This window comes from Saccopteryx bilineata, chromosome 3, assembly GCF_036850765.1.
Source record: "Saccopteryx bilineata isolate mSacBil1 chromosome 3, mSacBil1_pri_phased_curated, whole genome shotgun sequence".
NCBI classification, from domain to species: Eukaryota; Metazoa; Chordata; class Mammalia; order Chiroptera; family Emballonuridae; genus Saccopteryx; species Saccopteryx bilineata.
The window spans coordinates 284272031-284286454 of record NC_089492.1 but is presented as its reverse complement, the minus strand read 5'-3'; the positions used below and the strand labels follow the sequence as shown (position 1 = coordinate 284286454).

The window sequence follows — 14424 nt, the reverse complement described above, 5'->3', positions numbered from 1 at the left end:
AGCTTTTTAAAGAATAACACACACCAAAATAATTCCAAAGTAAATGGATAGGATGCCACTGTATTTGGAAACATCCACTGGTTCAGAGCCACAGTTGGGTGGGGCTGGGTGTGACAGGAAACGGTGTTCCCGTGATCATGAGGGCACACCGTTTCAGACCGACACTGTTATTGTAGGTTCATTTCTGCACTGATATAAATGATTGCAGGCGTTGCCTGTGCACGCACGTGTCTTAGGAAGAAGAAAAAAAAAAAAGGAGCGGAGAGCTGACTCACCAATCCACGGTTTGCATTTCACCGTTCAGGGGAAGAGGTGGGCAAATGCTGTCTGGGACCTCAGCAGCTGGGCTGGAGGGACCCTTCACCCAGGAAAACCTTCAGCCAAAAGCAGAAGAGAGACAATTGCGGATCTCTTGTTCAAGATTAACTTTCCCATGGAGCAGAGAGAACGCCTGGGCAGGGAGACAAAGGACGTGCATCTTAATCATGAGTGTCATTCATAAAACGCTCCTTTGTCTATTCAGAGTCGGTTTAGGGCTTAGCTCCACGGCCCAGCCAAGAGCAGAATAGAACCAGAAGGAATTTTTATCCTTACGCTTTCAATGAACTGAACTTTCTATGAAAGAATTCAGACCGACTTCATTCAGGATTGGATTTCTTTTTTTTTTTTTTTTTTTAAGCAAGGGGGGGGGTTGTTTTTGTGTTTTAAAGTTAGGGGATGTCCTTCAGTAAGCGATTTTGCTGAACAACACCAGAAAACATTTTTAAAATGGATGATTTGTTAACTTGAGTTCAAAGCAGGAGAGGGAGAAAAGAAATGAAATAGTGAGTTTTTTAAAATTATTATTATTTAAAATAAGGACTGTTTGCCACGCAAAGGAATACGGCCCCCTGAGCTCCTATAAATAAATTCAACATTTGCCAACACCGCACCCATAAATCGTTGTGGAAACCAATCACCGCCCCCCACCTCCACCCCAGCAAATGGCTCAGAGGGGCGGCAACCATTTGCATGCCCTGGGGTATTCACTTATTGCTAACTGGTGAAAGCGCCTTGCCACCCAGATGAAAAATAAATGCCTAAACTTAGGAGGGTCATCCCAAGCCACTGATTGGCAGCACTGGAGTAGGACTCTAGGTGCAAAGAGAACAAACGAGTATACTCTAGAGACTTTCTCCGTCTATGCATCTGCAAAGAAGCTGTGATCAAATATTTATGAGCCGTGCCTTTGGCTGGGGCACAAAGCATTGGGAGGAATATGGTATCTTAAAGCAAGGATGGGCTGTTTGCTAACTTGAGCACTGCGCGGATACGGACATCTGCTCTTTAATGACATATCCCAAGCCCTCCCCAAGGACCCCCTCCCTTTTGCTCCTCGGAGGCGTATGCTCCCTTATTTTGCAACTGTCCTTAGTCACAGAATTTCCAGAATCCCCTCTGAGTCTGGGGACGGAGCCTGTGGCCAATGAGTCAGATTTTTAACGAGCGAAAGGGTTATTTGGTGAGCTGAGATGGTGCCCCTGTTCAGTCATGGTTAGTTCAGACCATTGCGACACAGGTTTGAATAAGTGACCACTGTTGTCTGTCCTCTGCCCTGTTGTGGAATTCAACCTGCTGTCCCCACTCCACCTATCTCCTGCTCCTCCAGAAACCTTTTTCCTTGGCACAACAGGGTCATTCATTCCGTATTAACGCAGAAGAGCCTGGGCTACGGACAGTAAGGTCTCTTGTTAGTATAGCTCTTGGTGCCTGAAGAGTTAGTTCTGTTAGTTCTCTCTGGCATCCTTCAGTATATTACTGATCTTCTCCTCTAGACGTCAACCCAACTGTAAAATCAGAGGTTGAACTCTATGTAATCTCTGAGGCCAGTGGTCGAAGCTGACGCTCCAGTCTTAGAATTAAATGGAGAGCAAAGGATGGAGACAGCGCTTATGGATGTTCTGATTCAGTAGGCTGGGGGCAGAGCCCGCAGAGTGCTTTTAGAACTCTTCCGAGGTGACTCTAATTTAGAACTTTTCCCAGGTCTAAAGGATGTTCTGTTAACCCGAACCCATGAATTCATCGTATGAAATAGCACCAGGAAAGATCTGACTGTTACTGAAAGGGGAAGATGTGCATCCCCCTGTCCAGTCTGCCTTGGTGGGGTACCGGGGAGGCGCTGGCGGCTTCTCCTTTGTGCACTTCCTTCTTCCTTTCTGTGGCCATGGAGACAACCAGGCCATCGTATCAGCCAGAGGTGCAGCAAGGAAAGAATGGTGGTAAACAGGGACGGTAACAACAGCAACAACATGAAATCTCCACAAGAAATGGGAAAAATATAATCTTGTGGCCAGCCCAGTAGGTCTGCCCATACTACTTCCACCGAAAGACCTGAACTCAGTCTTTCTTTTTCAGCCATCACAGTCCGGCCAGAAGATGACATTATGACCCCAGGGGTGGAAGATGGCCTGGTGACCCCAGGTGTGGAAGATGACACGGTGACCCCAGGTCCCAGTGAAGAGCCCTATGAGTCTGCTGGCTTCACAGCTCGGGTGAGTGTCCCAGGAAGAGAGAAATTTGATTCGTAGGCTTGCAATCGCCTGCAAGGATATAGGTGTATATTTATATAGAGAATCAGCGGGAGCCACCATACAAAGGAATTGTTACATGGCTTGCAACAAAAATGGCATCCCAGTTTCATCCAGCTAACTGGTGACTGGCGTGCTGATCACAGGTGATTTGAGAGTATACCCCAGGGCTTCTCAGACTGGTAAGGAAGTAGGTTTATAAGTGTCCAATTTGTTATAGCCCACGTTTCAATACAAGCAAAGTCTTGGGTCTTGCTGCACTGGCATTGCTATAACAGTTTCTGGGTAGATATTCACAGCTCCTTGTCTTTTTTGTGGTTGGTAATAAACACAGATGAGAAGAAGCCAACCACGGACCACAGAGGTCAGCTAACTGCTCAGCAGATTTGGCCCACCCCCTGTCTTTGTAAATAAAGTTTTATTAGAATACAGCAATGCCTGTTCTGTTGGGAATGATCTCAGGCTGCTTTCTGTAAGAGCAGATTTGAGTAGCTGGTTGCCACAGAAACTGAATATAGCCCACAAAGATGAAAATATTTACCATTTGGACTTCTACAGAAAACTGTGCCAGCCACTGTTCTAGCATATCCCCAGCGTCGGGAACCGTGCCAAGCATATAGAAGATGCTTATTAGCATATTTTTTCATTGTGTTAAAAAAAGCATGTAAAATGTATCATCTTAATAATTTTTAAGTGTACATACAATTCACTAGGATTAAGTCTATTCACCTTGTGAAACAGCTCTCCAAAATGTCTCCATCTTGTAAATCTGAAACTCTATACCCATTAAATAACAGTTCTTCTTGTCTTCCTTCCTCCAGTCCTAGAGAACCTCTGTTCTACTTTTTATCTCTATAATTTTTGACTACTCTAAGTACCTCAGATCAGTGGAATCATATAGTATTTGTCTTTTGGTGACTGGCTTATTTTACATAGTATAATGTCCTCAAAGTTCATCCATGTTGTAGCATGTGTCAGAATGTCCTTTTTTAAGGATGTGTAGTATTCCATTATATGGATAGACTACATTTTATTTATCCATTGAGTGTTGGTGGACATTTGGGTTGCTTGTCGCTGTTGTGAATAGTGCTGCTATGAATATTGCTTTCAATGATTTTGGGTGTATACTCAGAAGTGAGATTTGTGGATTATATGGTAGTTCTATTTCTAATTTTTTTTTTAAGTTTTTTTTTTTTTTTTTCTGAAGCTGGAAACGGGAAGAGACAGTCAGACAGACTCCCGCATGCGCCCGACCGGGATCCACCCAGCACGCCCACCAGGGGCGACACTCTGCCCACCAGGGGGCGATGCTCTGCCCCTCCGGGGCGTCGCTCTGCTGCGACCAGAGCCACTCTAGCACCTGGGGCAGGGGCCAAGGAGCCATCCCCAGCGTCCGGGCCATCTTTGCTCCAATGGAGCCTTGGCTGCGGGAGGGGAAGAGAGAGACAGAGAGGAAGGGGGGGGGTGGAGAAGCAAATGGGCACTTCTCCTGTGTGCCCTGGCCGGAAATCGAACCCGGGTCCCCCGCACGCCAGGCCAACGCTCCACCGCTGAGCCAACCGGCCAAGGCCTATTTCTAATTTTTTTTGAGGACCTTCTATCCTGTTTCCCATAGTGGCTGTATCATTTCCAGTCACACCAACAGTGCGCAAGGGTTCCAATTTCTGACAATCTTGCCCACACATTGTTTTCTGTTTTTCTGATAGTAGCTATGCTAACCGGTGCGAAGCGAAAATCTCGTTGAGGTGTTGATTTTCATTTTTAGTGATATCAAGAATCTTTTCATATGCTTGGTAGCTATTGTGTATTATCTTTGGCTAAATCTCTAAGTTCTTTGCTCATTTTTAAATCAATTTGTTTGATTTTTTTGTGGTTGTTGAGTTATATTCTTTATACCCTTCTTAGGTATATAATTTGCGAATATTTGTATTTTCTCCTATTTCCTAGGCTGCCTTTCTACTTTGTTGTGTTCCTTGATACACAAAATTTTAAATTTGATGTGGTTCCGTTTATCATATTTTTTTTTGTTGCCTGTGCTCATTAGCATATTTGTCGAATGTTACAGTGGTATGAACTTTGGAGTCAGCAGAACCACTTCCAAGTCTTGTTCTGTCGCTGGTTGGCTATGTGAACATGGACACATTTCTTAATCTCTCTAAGCCTTGTTTGTACTATAGGACTAATAATATGATTTACTGCATCGGGGTTGCTTTTATGGAGTAAATGAGGTGTTTAAAGGGGCTGGCGCACAATAAGCTCTCAGTAAAGGCTATTACTCTCACCGGCAGACAGAGGGCATTGAAGGATGATACAGCATAATATGTGCCCCCAGAAGTGTTGCAGGGAGGAAATGCCATTCAAATTCAAGGGAGGAAAAAAAAATTAAAACCTAATGACCTGGTATTTTCTGAAGAATTAAGACCCTAGGAAGTTGACACTTGGCATTCATGTCTAGAGTCTTGATTTTATGCCTGGTCCCATTCTTCTGTTTGTTTCTTTGTTTTCTTGTTTCCACTTGAGATTCATGTCATTGTGTATTTCCTACATTTATGCCACCTTATAGGGCAGCGTATGTATTTTAAAACATTATGTAATATTTCCATCTTGCCTCATTTACATCTCCAATAGGTGCCCACAAATACAAAGAGCAGAGACATTCATATAGAGGATCTGCCAACTTCAGAAAGCACAGCCCATGACCAAGAAGAAAGCCAGAGCACCACAGTCGCAAATGTGGCCCCTGGTCACCCCGTGGGTAAGAAAACCGGTCACCCCAAATAGGGATTGATCTTGTTTTGCATAAATCAGTACATTCCAAAAAAAAACCATGAACAGATGCAGTAATCAATAGGGCACGTATTGGAATGCAAGAATGGACCAAGCTTTATGTGGTAGTTTCAGAATTTGATGTGTGAGGTTGTTAAATCAAAGTTGATTTATTGGGTTGCTGAACACTGCCCTCTACCTGGAATGACAGCTAGTGATAATAGTTAAGTAGCTACTGGTATCCTATGCTAACCCTAAGCTGATAGAATGGTACACTAAGAACTTGGGTGTTTTCACCCAAGAGCATAAGACTCAGTCAACGTATGCAAATCTTAACAGATTATATACTATTATTTTCCATCTTCTATCAAGTTCATGTCTGTACCCATGGAGCAAGATTCTATTCTAACACAGTCTTACCAGGATTGGGAGCTGTGCCTGTGAGTCACGGCTGGCACCTGCAGCAGTGTGAACAAAACATCTTGGAGAGAAGCTGTGGAGAAGAAGGTTGGGGTCTTTGCCAGTACTAGGAGGGTCAGACCATTGCTGATAAGAATGAGGCAAGATCATTGCCATTACCGCTGAATGATAGAAAGAGATAGCTTCCTATTTTTAGAGCTTTCTTCAAAGAAATTAAGTCATTTTTTGTTATGATATGCCCTAATTTTGTAGTAGATTGGGGTGAGGAGAGAAAAGGAACTAACCTCCCAATTACTGCCACAAGGGCTTGTCAACTTGAACTATTTTGTGTGAATCATTTTGTCCAGATAGGTATTTGCATCCTGAAATGAAAGCAAACACCAGGACCTCGCCTAGAGCAGGGGCCCCTCAAACTGAATGCACATCTGAACACCCAGAAAGTTGTTCTTTAGTGTCCATAGGCATTTTCAGACCAAAAAGCCAATCTGGGTTTTACAAAATCTGTAGCATTTCTAATGATTTTTTTTCTTCTTTTCCAAGTGAGAGGAGTAGAGATAGAAAGACAGACTCCCGCATGAGCCCTGGCCGGGATCTACTTGGAAATCCCCGTCTGGGGCCAATGCTTTGCCCATCTGCGGTTACGCTCACAACTGAACTATTTTTGTTGCCTGAGGCACAGGCTCCATGGAGCCATCCTCAGTGCCTGGGGCTGATGCGCTCAAACCAATGGAGCCATGGCTGTGGGAAGAGAAGAGAGAGATAGAGAAAAGGGGGAGGGAGAAGGATGGAGAAGCAGATGGTTGCTTCTCCTGTGTGCTCTGATCGGGAATTGAACCCAGGACAACCACACTCTGGCCTGACACTCTACCACTGAGCCAACCGGCCAGGGTCCCAAGAAATTTTTAAACATGCTTCATGTTTATACATTCCTGTTCATAGCAGCATTATTTACAAGAGCTAAAACATGGAATGTATTGACAGATGAGTGGATAAACAGAACATGGTGAATACATACAATAGAATATTATTCAGCCTGTAAAAGGAAGAAATTTCTGACATGTGGTACAATGTGTAAACCTTGAAACGTTAGGCTAAGTGGAATAAGCCAGTCACTAGAAGACAGATGCTGTATGATTCCGCTCAGATGAGGTACACAGAGTAATCAAAATTATGGAGACAAAAAGTAGAAGGGTGGTTGCCTGGGGTTGGGGGGAGGAAGGATAGGGAGTAATTGTTTAATGGGCATATAGTGTCAGTTTGGCGAGACAAAGAGTTCTGGGGATGGGGGTGGCGATGATGGCACACCCATGGGAAAGGGACTTTGGACCATTGACTTGTACGCAGAAATCATGAAGACAGTAAAGTGTGTGTTGTGTGTATTTTATCACAATAGAAAATAAAAAGCTTCGTCAAAGTGCTTTGAAAATAGCGCCTAAAGGTCACTCCATGATGCTAAAGAAATGGTTAACATTTAAAGATCAGGGAAAACCCAAAAGGGCTAAGCCGAGAAAGAATCATCAATGTAATTGCTCGTTGGAAGGCATTTCAAATTTTTGGAAACGTAGTGATCATTGGTAACACGAATTGACCGCTAATTGGCAGCAGAAAATGGGAACTTTCTGAGTTGAGTCTTCTTTCTAGCATATCAGGATACCTCTCCTTATCCTTAAAAAAATAAAAAATTCTCTATTGCCTGGAAAGTACCCTTACCCCCTGCCCCTCCCTGCCACACACACACACAAAATGTGACTTAGAATACATTCTTACGTCATATCTCAGTGTCCCAAGACATTTTTACATGCGTTAAAATGTAATGATAAGCAGGTGGGTTTTTTAAAGAGGCCGTTTTATTAGGGCAGTAGATGTCTTTCCCGTGAAACACCCAAGTTTAATGATGTTCGCAAGGATGACACATTTTATGATCAGAGTCACATAACTGGGAGGGAGCTAGAGCATTACAGGCCTCATAAGCTCTAATTTAGTAAGGAATCTTGCATAAACTTTATTTTGGGTATTTTCTAACCGATGGTGTCACGGGTGCTGATGATGGCGTGTTAGGAAGCTGGAATTGGCAGCCACCATGTGAAGACATAACAAGCCAATGACTGGCTGGTCTCTACTGGTATTTGGCAGCCAGGGATGACAGTGTGGAACTTGATGTGATGATCGTTTTGTTCCGGGCAGGACTCCGATCCAGCAGTCACCCAGCCACTGCTTCGTGGTGGGGCTAGCATGGTCAACGGTCAGCTGGAGCCCCCTGTAGATGCTCCGACGCTGTGGGTTCAGCTCGTGCAGGGAGAGCTGATTCGGCTGGAAAAGGTGTCTTTCTGAAGACAGCCTTGGTACAAAGGGGATGGCCGCTTTCAAACTCAACCATGAGAAAGGACAAGCCTCTAGTCGATGACGGCTGGCTGGTTTCCCCTTTGCTTAGGAGAGCTGTTGGGTATCTGTACTTTGCAAGTTGTGAGTTAAGGGCTCAGGTTGTAGGGAGGGGCCTGATTGGTTCTCTTCTCTCCATTCTATCATGAACTCCAGGCACCCAGAATTTTCTCCATCTGCAAACTAGATAAACAAATACCACCACCACTACCCCTGCCCCGGAGGGGTTAGGGACTCTGTATCTGAAGAAGTTGATAGGAGAAACAAAACAAAACACCTTTATTTTTAAATAGGAATTGTGTAAAGTTATCTGAAACTCACAATTTTATTACTTGCTCACAGGAAGAGACTTGTAGGTAAATATATCTGATACTCATGTGATAGGTAAATGGAAATATTCACATTGTAAGTATTAGAACTAGGTTTGGTTTCAGGGAAAAATCCTAAAATCACAAAGGGCATAAACACATAGGGCGTATTCTCTCCTTACACAGAGCAGGGGATTAATATCACAAGACGAATCACAGTCTTGGCCGCATCTTTCAGAACAAAAGCATATCACTCTCGAAATGAAACTCCTTCAAAATAAACCTCATCCCAGTGGCTGAGTTTTCCATGCTCTTGACATTGGACCAAGGATCATCGGCCTTGGATTCTTTTGTTACTGTAACCTCTGTAACGTTTCGGTCATTTGTTTAAGACCTCTGCGGGTCATTTGCTTTGACTCTGCTCTCTAAAGTGGATAGGAGAAAAGTAATGTACCTGGAAGTACTTTGAACCCACAGGTGTAAAAAAGTGTTCATAAATGCAATAATGATAGTTTTGAAGACAGGATCACGTCAGAACCTGCTTCAAAATCCCCTGATCCAGTTTATTTAAGAAATTATCTTCCTTGCTTGTGTTCTGCTACCTTCCACTTAGGGTCAATTCATCTTCTGCCAGTTGTAAAATTACAGTTATTAAATCCTAATAATTCTATACCATTACGTCTCTCTCTTTTCCAGAAGTCACAGAGCCAACAGTCGAGAAAGGTAAGCTAGATTTTGGTATCAAAATGTTCTTTGGGGATTAAATAAAGAAAAAGAGGTCTCTTTGAGCCTGATCTTTGTGATGAGTTGTGTTCTCTCCTGGACTGGAGTCTACAAGCTCAGGATAGAGAAGCTTCCAAGAGCAGGATTCCAACTTCTTTTACGAAAGAAAAGGGACTTGCCTGTATTTGAAAATAATCAAACCACAAATGAGTTTATTCACTGATGACAACTGGGGAGAATGGTGTCACATTACTATTTATTGTCACTAAGAATGAAAATGGGGGCTCATTTGATAGCCATATACAAACGCTACCCAGTAATTAACCGTGAAGCTACCCAGTGCCAGGGGCATGCATCTTCGATCTTGAGACGCAGAAATCTTTCCATTCACAAGACGGGATGAGAATAGCCCAGTGTCTCCTCTTCTAAAACAGCTTCCACTGGGTACAGGAGAAACGACATGCAACAGTATTTTCTGTCTGCAGGGGATATTGTATATACATGGCATGTTCTATCACAGGTGTATTGGTTATCTGGAGTTCATGGTTTTTTTTTACCCCCCCCCCTCTCTTTCAGATGGCTTAGCGACAGGGACCCTGATTGGAATCATAGTTGGGGTCTTACTAGGCATTGGAATCGTCGGTGGCATCATCACTGTGCTTGTGCGAAAAATGTCGGGCAGGTACTCGTAAGTAAATAACTTGTCCCCCCACCCCCACCCCCACCCCCACCCCCACCCCGTGTGATAGGTAAATAAAGGCGGTCCCTTCTAGAGCTCTGACCTTTAAGCTAATGGAAACCTTTAAATAAAGTTCATGATCAGAAGCCCCTACCTCCATAATAAGTACTACATCGGAAATTTCCCGGAAGAACAAGTGTCTGTCTACATGGGCTTTATACGTTTCCAAGCAAAGAGAGTCAAAGCCAAGCCATGGCTCTTTGATTGACTTCTGTTGAACTCTCACCAAATTTGACATCTTGCCTTAATTTTCTGACTAACTGAACTTAAGAGAAAACCCAAACCAAGTTTTAACTTGATACTAGTCACCCCGCTCCCCGATCATCAGAGGTGGGAGGTTTTCAGAAGACCGCCTGTTGCAGGGGCCCCGGATCCATAGTGATGAGGAGGTCTCCCGGACACAGCTGCACACAGGAGCTAGCGTGCGCCTCGCACTGGCTGTTGATGAGGGGAAGAAGTTTTCTTTCTCTTTATTAAAATTCCCTAAGAATTCAGAACATTCGAGTTCATAGCCAGAGGAAACCATTTTCCTATTTCTGTTGGGGAGATGACGTACGACTGGGGAGGCGCAGGGGAAAGAGGAGGACAGGTGCTCGATAGAACTAGGGGACCAAGGGACACGGTTCACAGTACAGTCGCAGATTCGTGTCCTTGGAGTTGCCTGGGACTCTGACCCTGGCTGCGGAGGGACCAGGCACAGAGGACAAATGATCAGGAAAGAAGAGAACCATGTTCCAGAACTGGAAGACTTAGACCAAAGGACAAGAGGAACGGGACTCGGGATGACTATTCACAGTGCCGGTAACAACAACAAAAAAGTGACCGTCACCTTTCTCTTGGTTTTCACAGGCCCTAAAGAGCTGAAGAACTGTGCCCTTCTGCCAAAAGAGTGTCCGACCTCCCCTGTCCCCGAGCGTGTGGGAGAAGATGACCCAATGGAAATGCGTGGCTGCCCCATTCAGAATCCATGGTGATCCCTCCGCTTGCCAAGAGAGTAACTGAAGGAATGGTGATCACTCACCGGACTTGCTCCTCTAAGCACTTGTCTTTTGAGAAACTTCTCTAAAACATAGATATTTGGAAAAGATGCTCTATGAAACAAAACGCATAGGGAACGGAGCAAAGCTGTGTAAATCAATTTGTAACTAAGATAGACAAATGTTAACGCCATCCACGTTAGCAACTGTAACTGTGTCTTTGTTCTGACCATCATCTGTTATTGTTAACATGCAAAGGAATCTGGAAATATTTATACCAGTGGAGTCCTTGGGTCTAATGCTATGTCAGTAAATGGCATAAGCATGTTGCAATTTCTTATCTGTTGAAACGTACGCATTCCAGTCTAGTTTGGTCTGATTTTCTTTTTCTTTTTTTACTTTTTTTTTTTTTTTGAACCCTGATTTGGTGTGAATAATCAAGTAGAGACATCGAAACCTGGGTAATCTATAAATCCTCACAGCAAGGCCACAGGGCCGCGGTGACTTGATGACTCAACGGTTTGCTCCTACTGAGCGTCGGCTTCCCTTAGAGATTGGGGAGCGCGTGCTGGTCTGTGAGTAGGGGGTGGCCTTCTCTCATTCCCAGGATGCAAGTCCTTCAGATGGGCTGCTTTGTTCTAGAACATGCAGACCTCAGCCCTGATGATTGGGAGGCTGCTAGGGGTCCTAGTGGTGCCAGAGGCTCATCTGTTCCAGAACCCAAGAACCACAGTGGTCCCCAAACAGAAAGAAGCCCTCTGCGTGCCACTGGCACGGGGCATAGAACCTGCTAGCTGTCTTACATGTCCCTTCTGCCTCCTATATAATTGTGTGAAGTATTCGCTTTTAAAAAGCAGCTGGATTTAAAGACAAAAGCTATTCCCCCATCTTCATGCTTTATCCCGCGTATTTCTGTGGGGCCGTAACTGAAAAGATCAAAATAATGGAGCCCAGGCCACTGTTCTGTGTTGGCACCAGCCAGCTCAGTCCTTTTCTTCCCAGAGGTCCTCTGAATGCTTTCTCCTGAACAACAACAACAAAAAAAGTCTTGATCCTGAGCAGAGGCTCTGTGGTGACTGTGATTGTACCGTTCTGATATCCTGTAAACTTGTACAAATTAATAAAACAGGAAAAGGTAAACTATGCTTCAGAAAGCACAACCCACTTCCCCTCCCCCTTTTTTTAACAGTAGCATGTGGACGTTATTTAAACTGTGTGCCCTTCTGTTGCCTAAGCCCAGCTGGCCCACCAAGCCCAGGTTCTGTCGTCACCCATCACCTGATTGTGAGAACGGGGCGTAGAAGAACTTGACAAGCTCAGCCTCCTTCTGTTTCATCACTCAGATTCCCGAACAGGCGTTGGGAATAATGTCCTTGTCATCTTTTCTTGCTTTTTCTCTCTCATGGTGAAAAATAACGGTCCACCCCCAAGTTGTACACTGGCCCCTTCGCCTGCTGGGACAGGGCTGTGGGTTTCTTAGTCCCATCTGTGTTGATGATGCTCAATGCAGTGTGGACATGCCTGGAAATAAAACAGATGATTGCGTATCACTTTGAGTCAGAGCTTCCATTGGAAATCTCGGTCGTTCTCGGGGTCATCCTGAAGAACATCTCCAGATCAGCTTACAAATTATGTCAACATCTGCCTCTTGACTCGCCTGGGAGGAAATTCTAAATGGTCAGAGGAAGTACAACCATGGAAAGAAATGTAACTACACCTTTCACCTAGGGCTCTGCCAGAGTAGAGAGGTCAAGGTCAAGCAGACGGACGCGACGTGAAGACAAGTGGCCCACCTCGGGGCTGCTTTTGGCCTCTCCCGTCCTAACGGGTTAACGAGGTTTTGCGTGGCTCCTGATTTCTCTGCCCTGGAGAGAGGAGCCCGGGGAGGGAGGGCTACCCCTTCTCCTGCGGGTCCTCCGTGGAACCTGGCCTCAGGTGGGTTGGCCTTGGTTACACAAAAATAGGAGGTAACATCCCAGGCTGAGGGTGTTCCAACTGCCTATGGGCCTGGGATCATGTTCCAGAATTTCTGTTCCCGGGACGGCTCATGGCTCCTTGGCCCTCAGCAGCAAGTGCTGTTTGGCCTGGAAGCTGCAGTGTCCAGGTGCTCTGTTTCAGACCCTCTCTGTCCTCCATCTACTCCTCCCCGCCTCCACCTTCACTGCATAAGAACCCCAGGGCCAAACCCTGGGCCACCTCCCTGCCACGCCTATCCCACTCATAAAGGTTGGATGCTGTGAGAATCATGCCTTCCTCATTAAACACTCCGTTTTCGTTAAATCCTGACTGTTGAATCTGCCAGACAGATATCAGGACCGTGGAAAAGAACAGGACCCAAGTCCCGTTCTGGTACTTTACCGTTGTAATCCCCCAATGAGTCGACGACCAACTTTTGTGGGCCAGTTTTCCCCTAAGAACTTCCATGAGATGGTTCAGAAAGCACGCCTGTTCTAGCAGAAAAATAACCGCACCCCCCTGGTCTCACGGACTTGGAAAGGGAACGGGGCCTCAGCTGTGCCAAGTGTAAACTTACGTTCCCTTGCACGCTCCCCGCAGGACAGCGCTGGGAACTGTTGGAGCTGCCAAGGGGACTGGAAGTTAAGGAGACACATCCGTCCACTTCCATTAGAGCCATCTGGGGAGCAGGCTCTGAAGTTAACTGTTTGTGTCCTGCTAAAGCCTTTCTTCTTGTTTTCCTAGTAAAGCTTTGTTTTAACTCCAGTCTTCTTTTTTTCTTTCAACCTGGGAGAACCAATCGAACTCCAAGACATAGTGCTGCTTCTTGAGCCACTTGTAACAAGCAGGGAACGGATAAGTAACATACTGCCTCTCTGTCTCCATCTTTATTTTAATCCATATTTATTTAGTGTTCAGGGCTTGGGGCTGCTTGTGCTTCAATGGGGAAGAGCACATACACTAACATACAAACTTTTTTTTTCCTAATTAAAATCCCAGTGGGTGGGAGAAGTGTCTCCCTGAAATACAGTGAGTATTCACACGTATTCTCGGAATATACCTCTTGTGTCATCAGAAGACCTGTCGTTCCTGAAAGACTGTGTTTCCCTTTGCTCCTTCCTAAAGTTTAAAACCGGGTTAGAATGTATCATAGATCCCAGGTTTTAAATTCAATAATCATAAAGTTTGTAACCACAGTTAAGGGGCAATAATGCAGAATAAATTTAAAATCGTGGAGGAGGAGAATGAAGACTTTACCGCTGGCATGAATAGTGTAAGATTTTCAGCCCATGGGCCCACATATATGTGCCCTGACACAGGCCAGCACCTGTCTGGAACATTAGTCCTCAGCACTTTCACTGTCTGGGGGTCATGTCACCAGACACCAACACAGAACCAAAGGGTTCCATTTCTGCAGAGGGGGTTCCAGGCCACAATACAGACAGTTCTCTCCGTAGTGCAGAGACCTTGTTCTTCCCTACCCCCTTCTCTCCTCTTCCTTCAGTTTCCTTTGAGAAGACCATCATACGCCAGTCATACAGGGATGTTTCCAGAGTGATGGTTGCCCCCTGGATGCCACTGCGGTGATT

The 14424-nt window shown here is 45.0% G+C and overlaps 1 protein-coding gene across 2 annotated transcripts in view; it reads left to right on the top strand.

Annotated features, from left to right (window-relative positions):
* The window catches only part of PDPN (podoplanin), a 29828-nt gene extending 17399 nt beyond the window's left edge, over positions 1-12429 (top strand). Inside the window, exons 2-6 of one of the 2 annotated variants that reach the window (XM_066270401.1) lie at positions 2395-2531; positions 5196-5322; positions 9137-9163; positions 9740-9845; positions 10752-12429. In XM_066270401.1, coding sequence (XP_066126498.1) covers positions 2395-2531; positions 5196-5322; positions 9137-9163; positions 9740-9845; positions 10752-10758 — 404 coding nt within the window. In that variant the 3' untranslated portion in view covers positions 10759-12429. Of the gene's footprint in view, positions 1-2394; positions 2532-5195; positions 5323-9136; positions 9164-9739; positions 9852-10751 lie in introns of both variants that reach the window. The other variant, XM_066270400.1, reaches the window with a different exon arrangement.
* The last annotated feature ends 1995 nt before the right edge of the window (positions 12430-14424 follow it).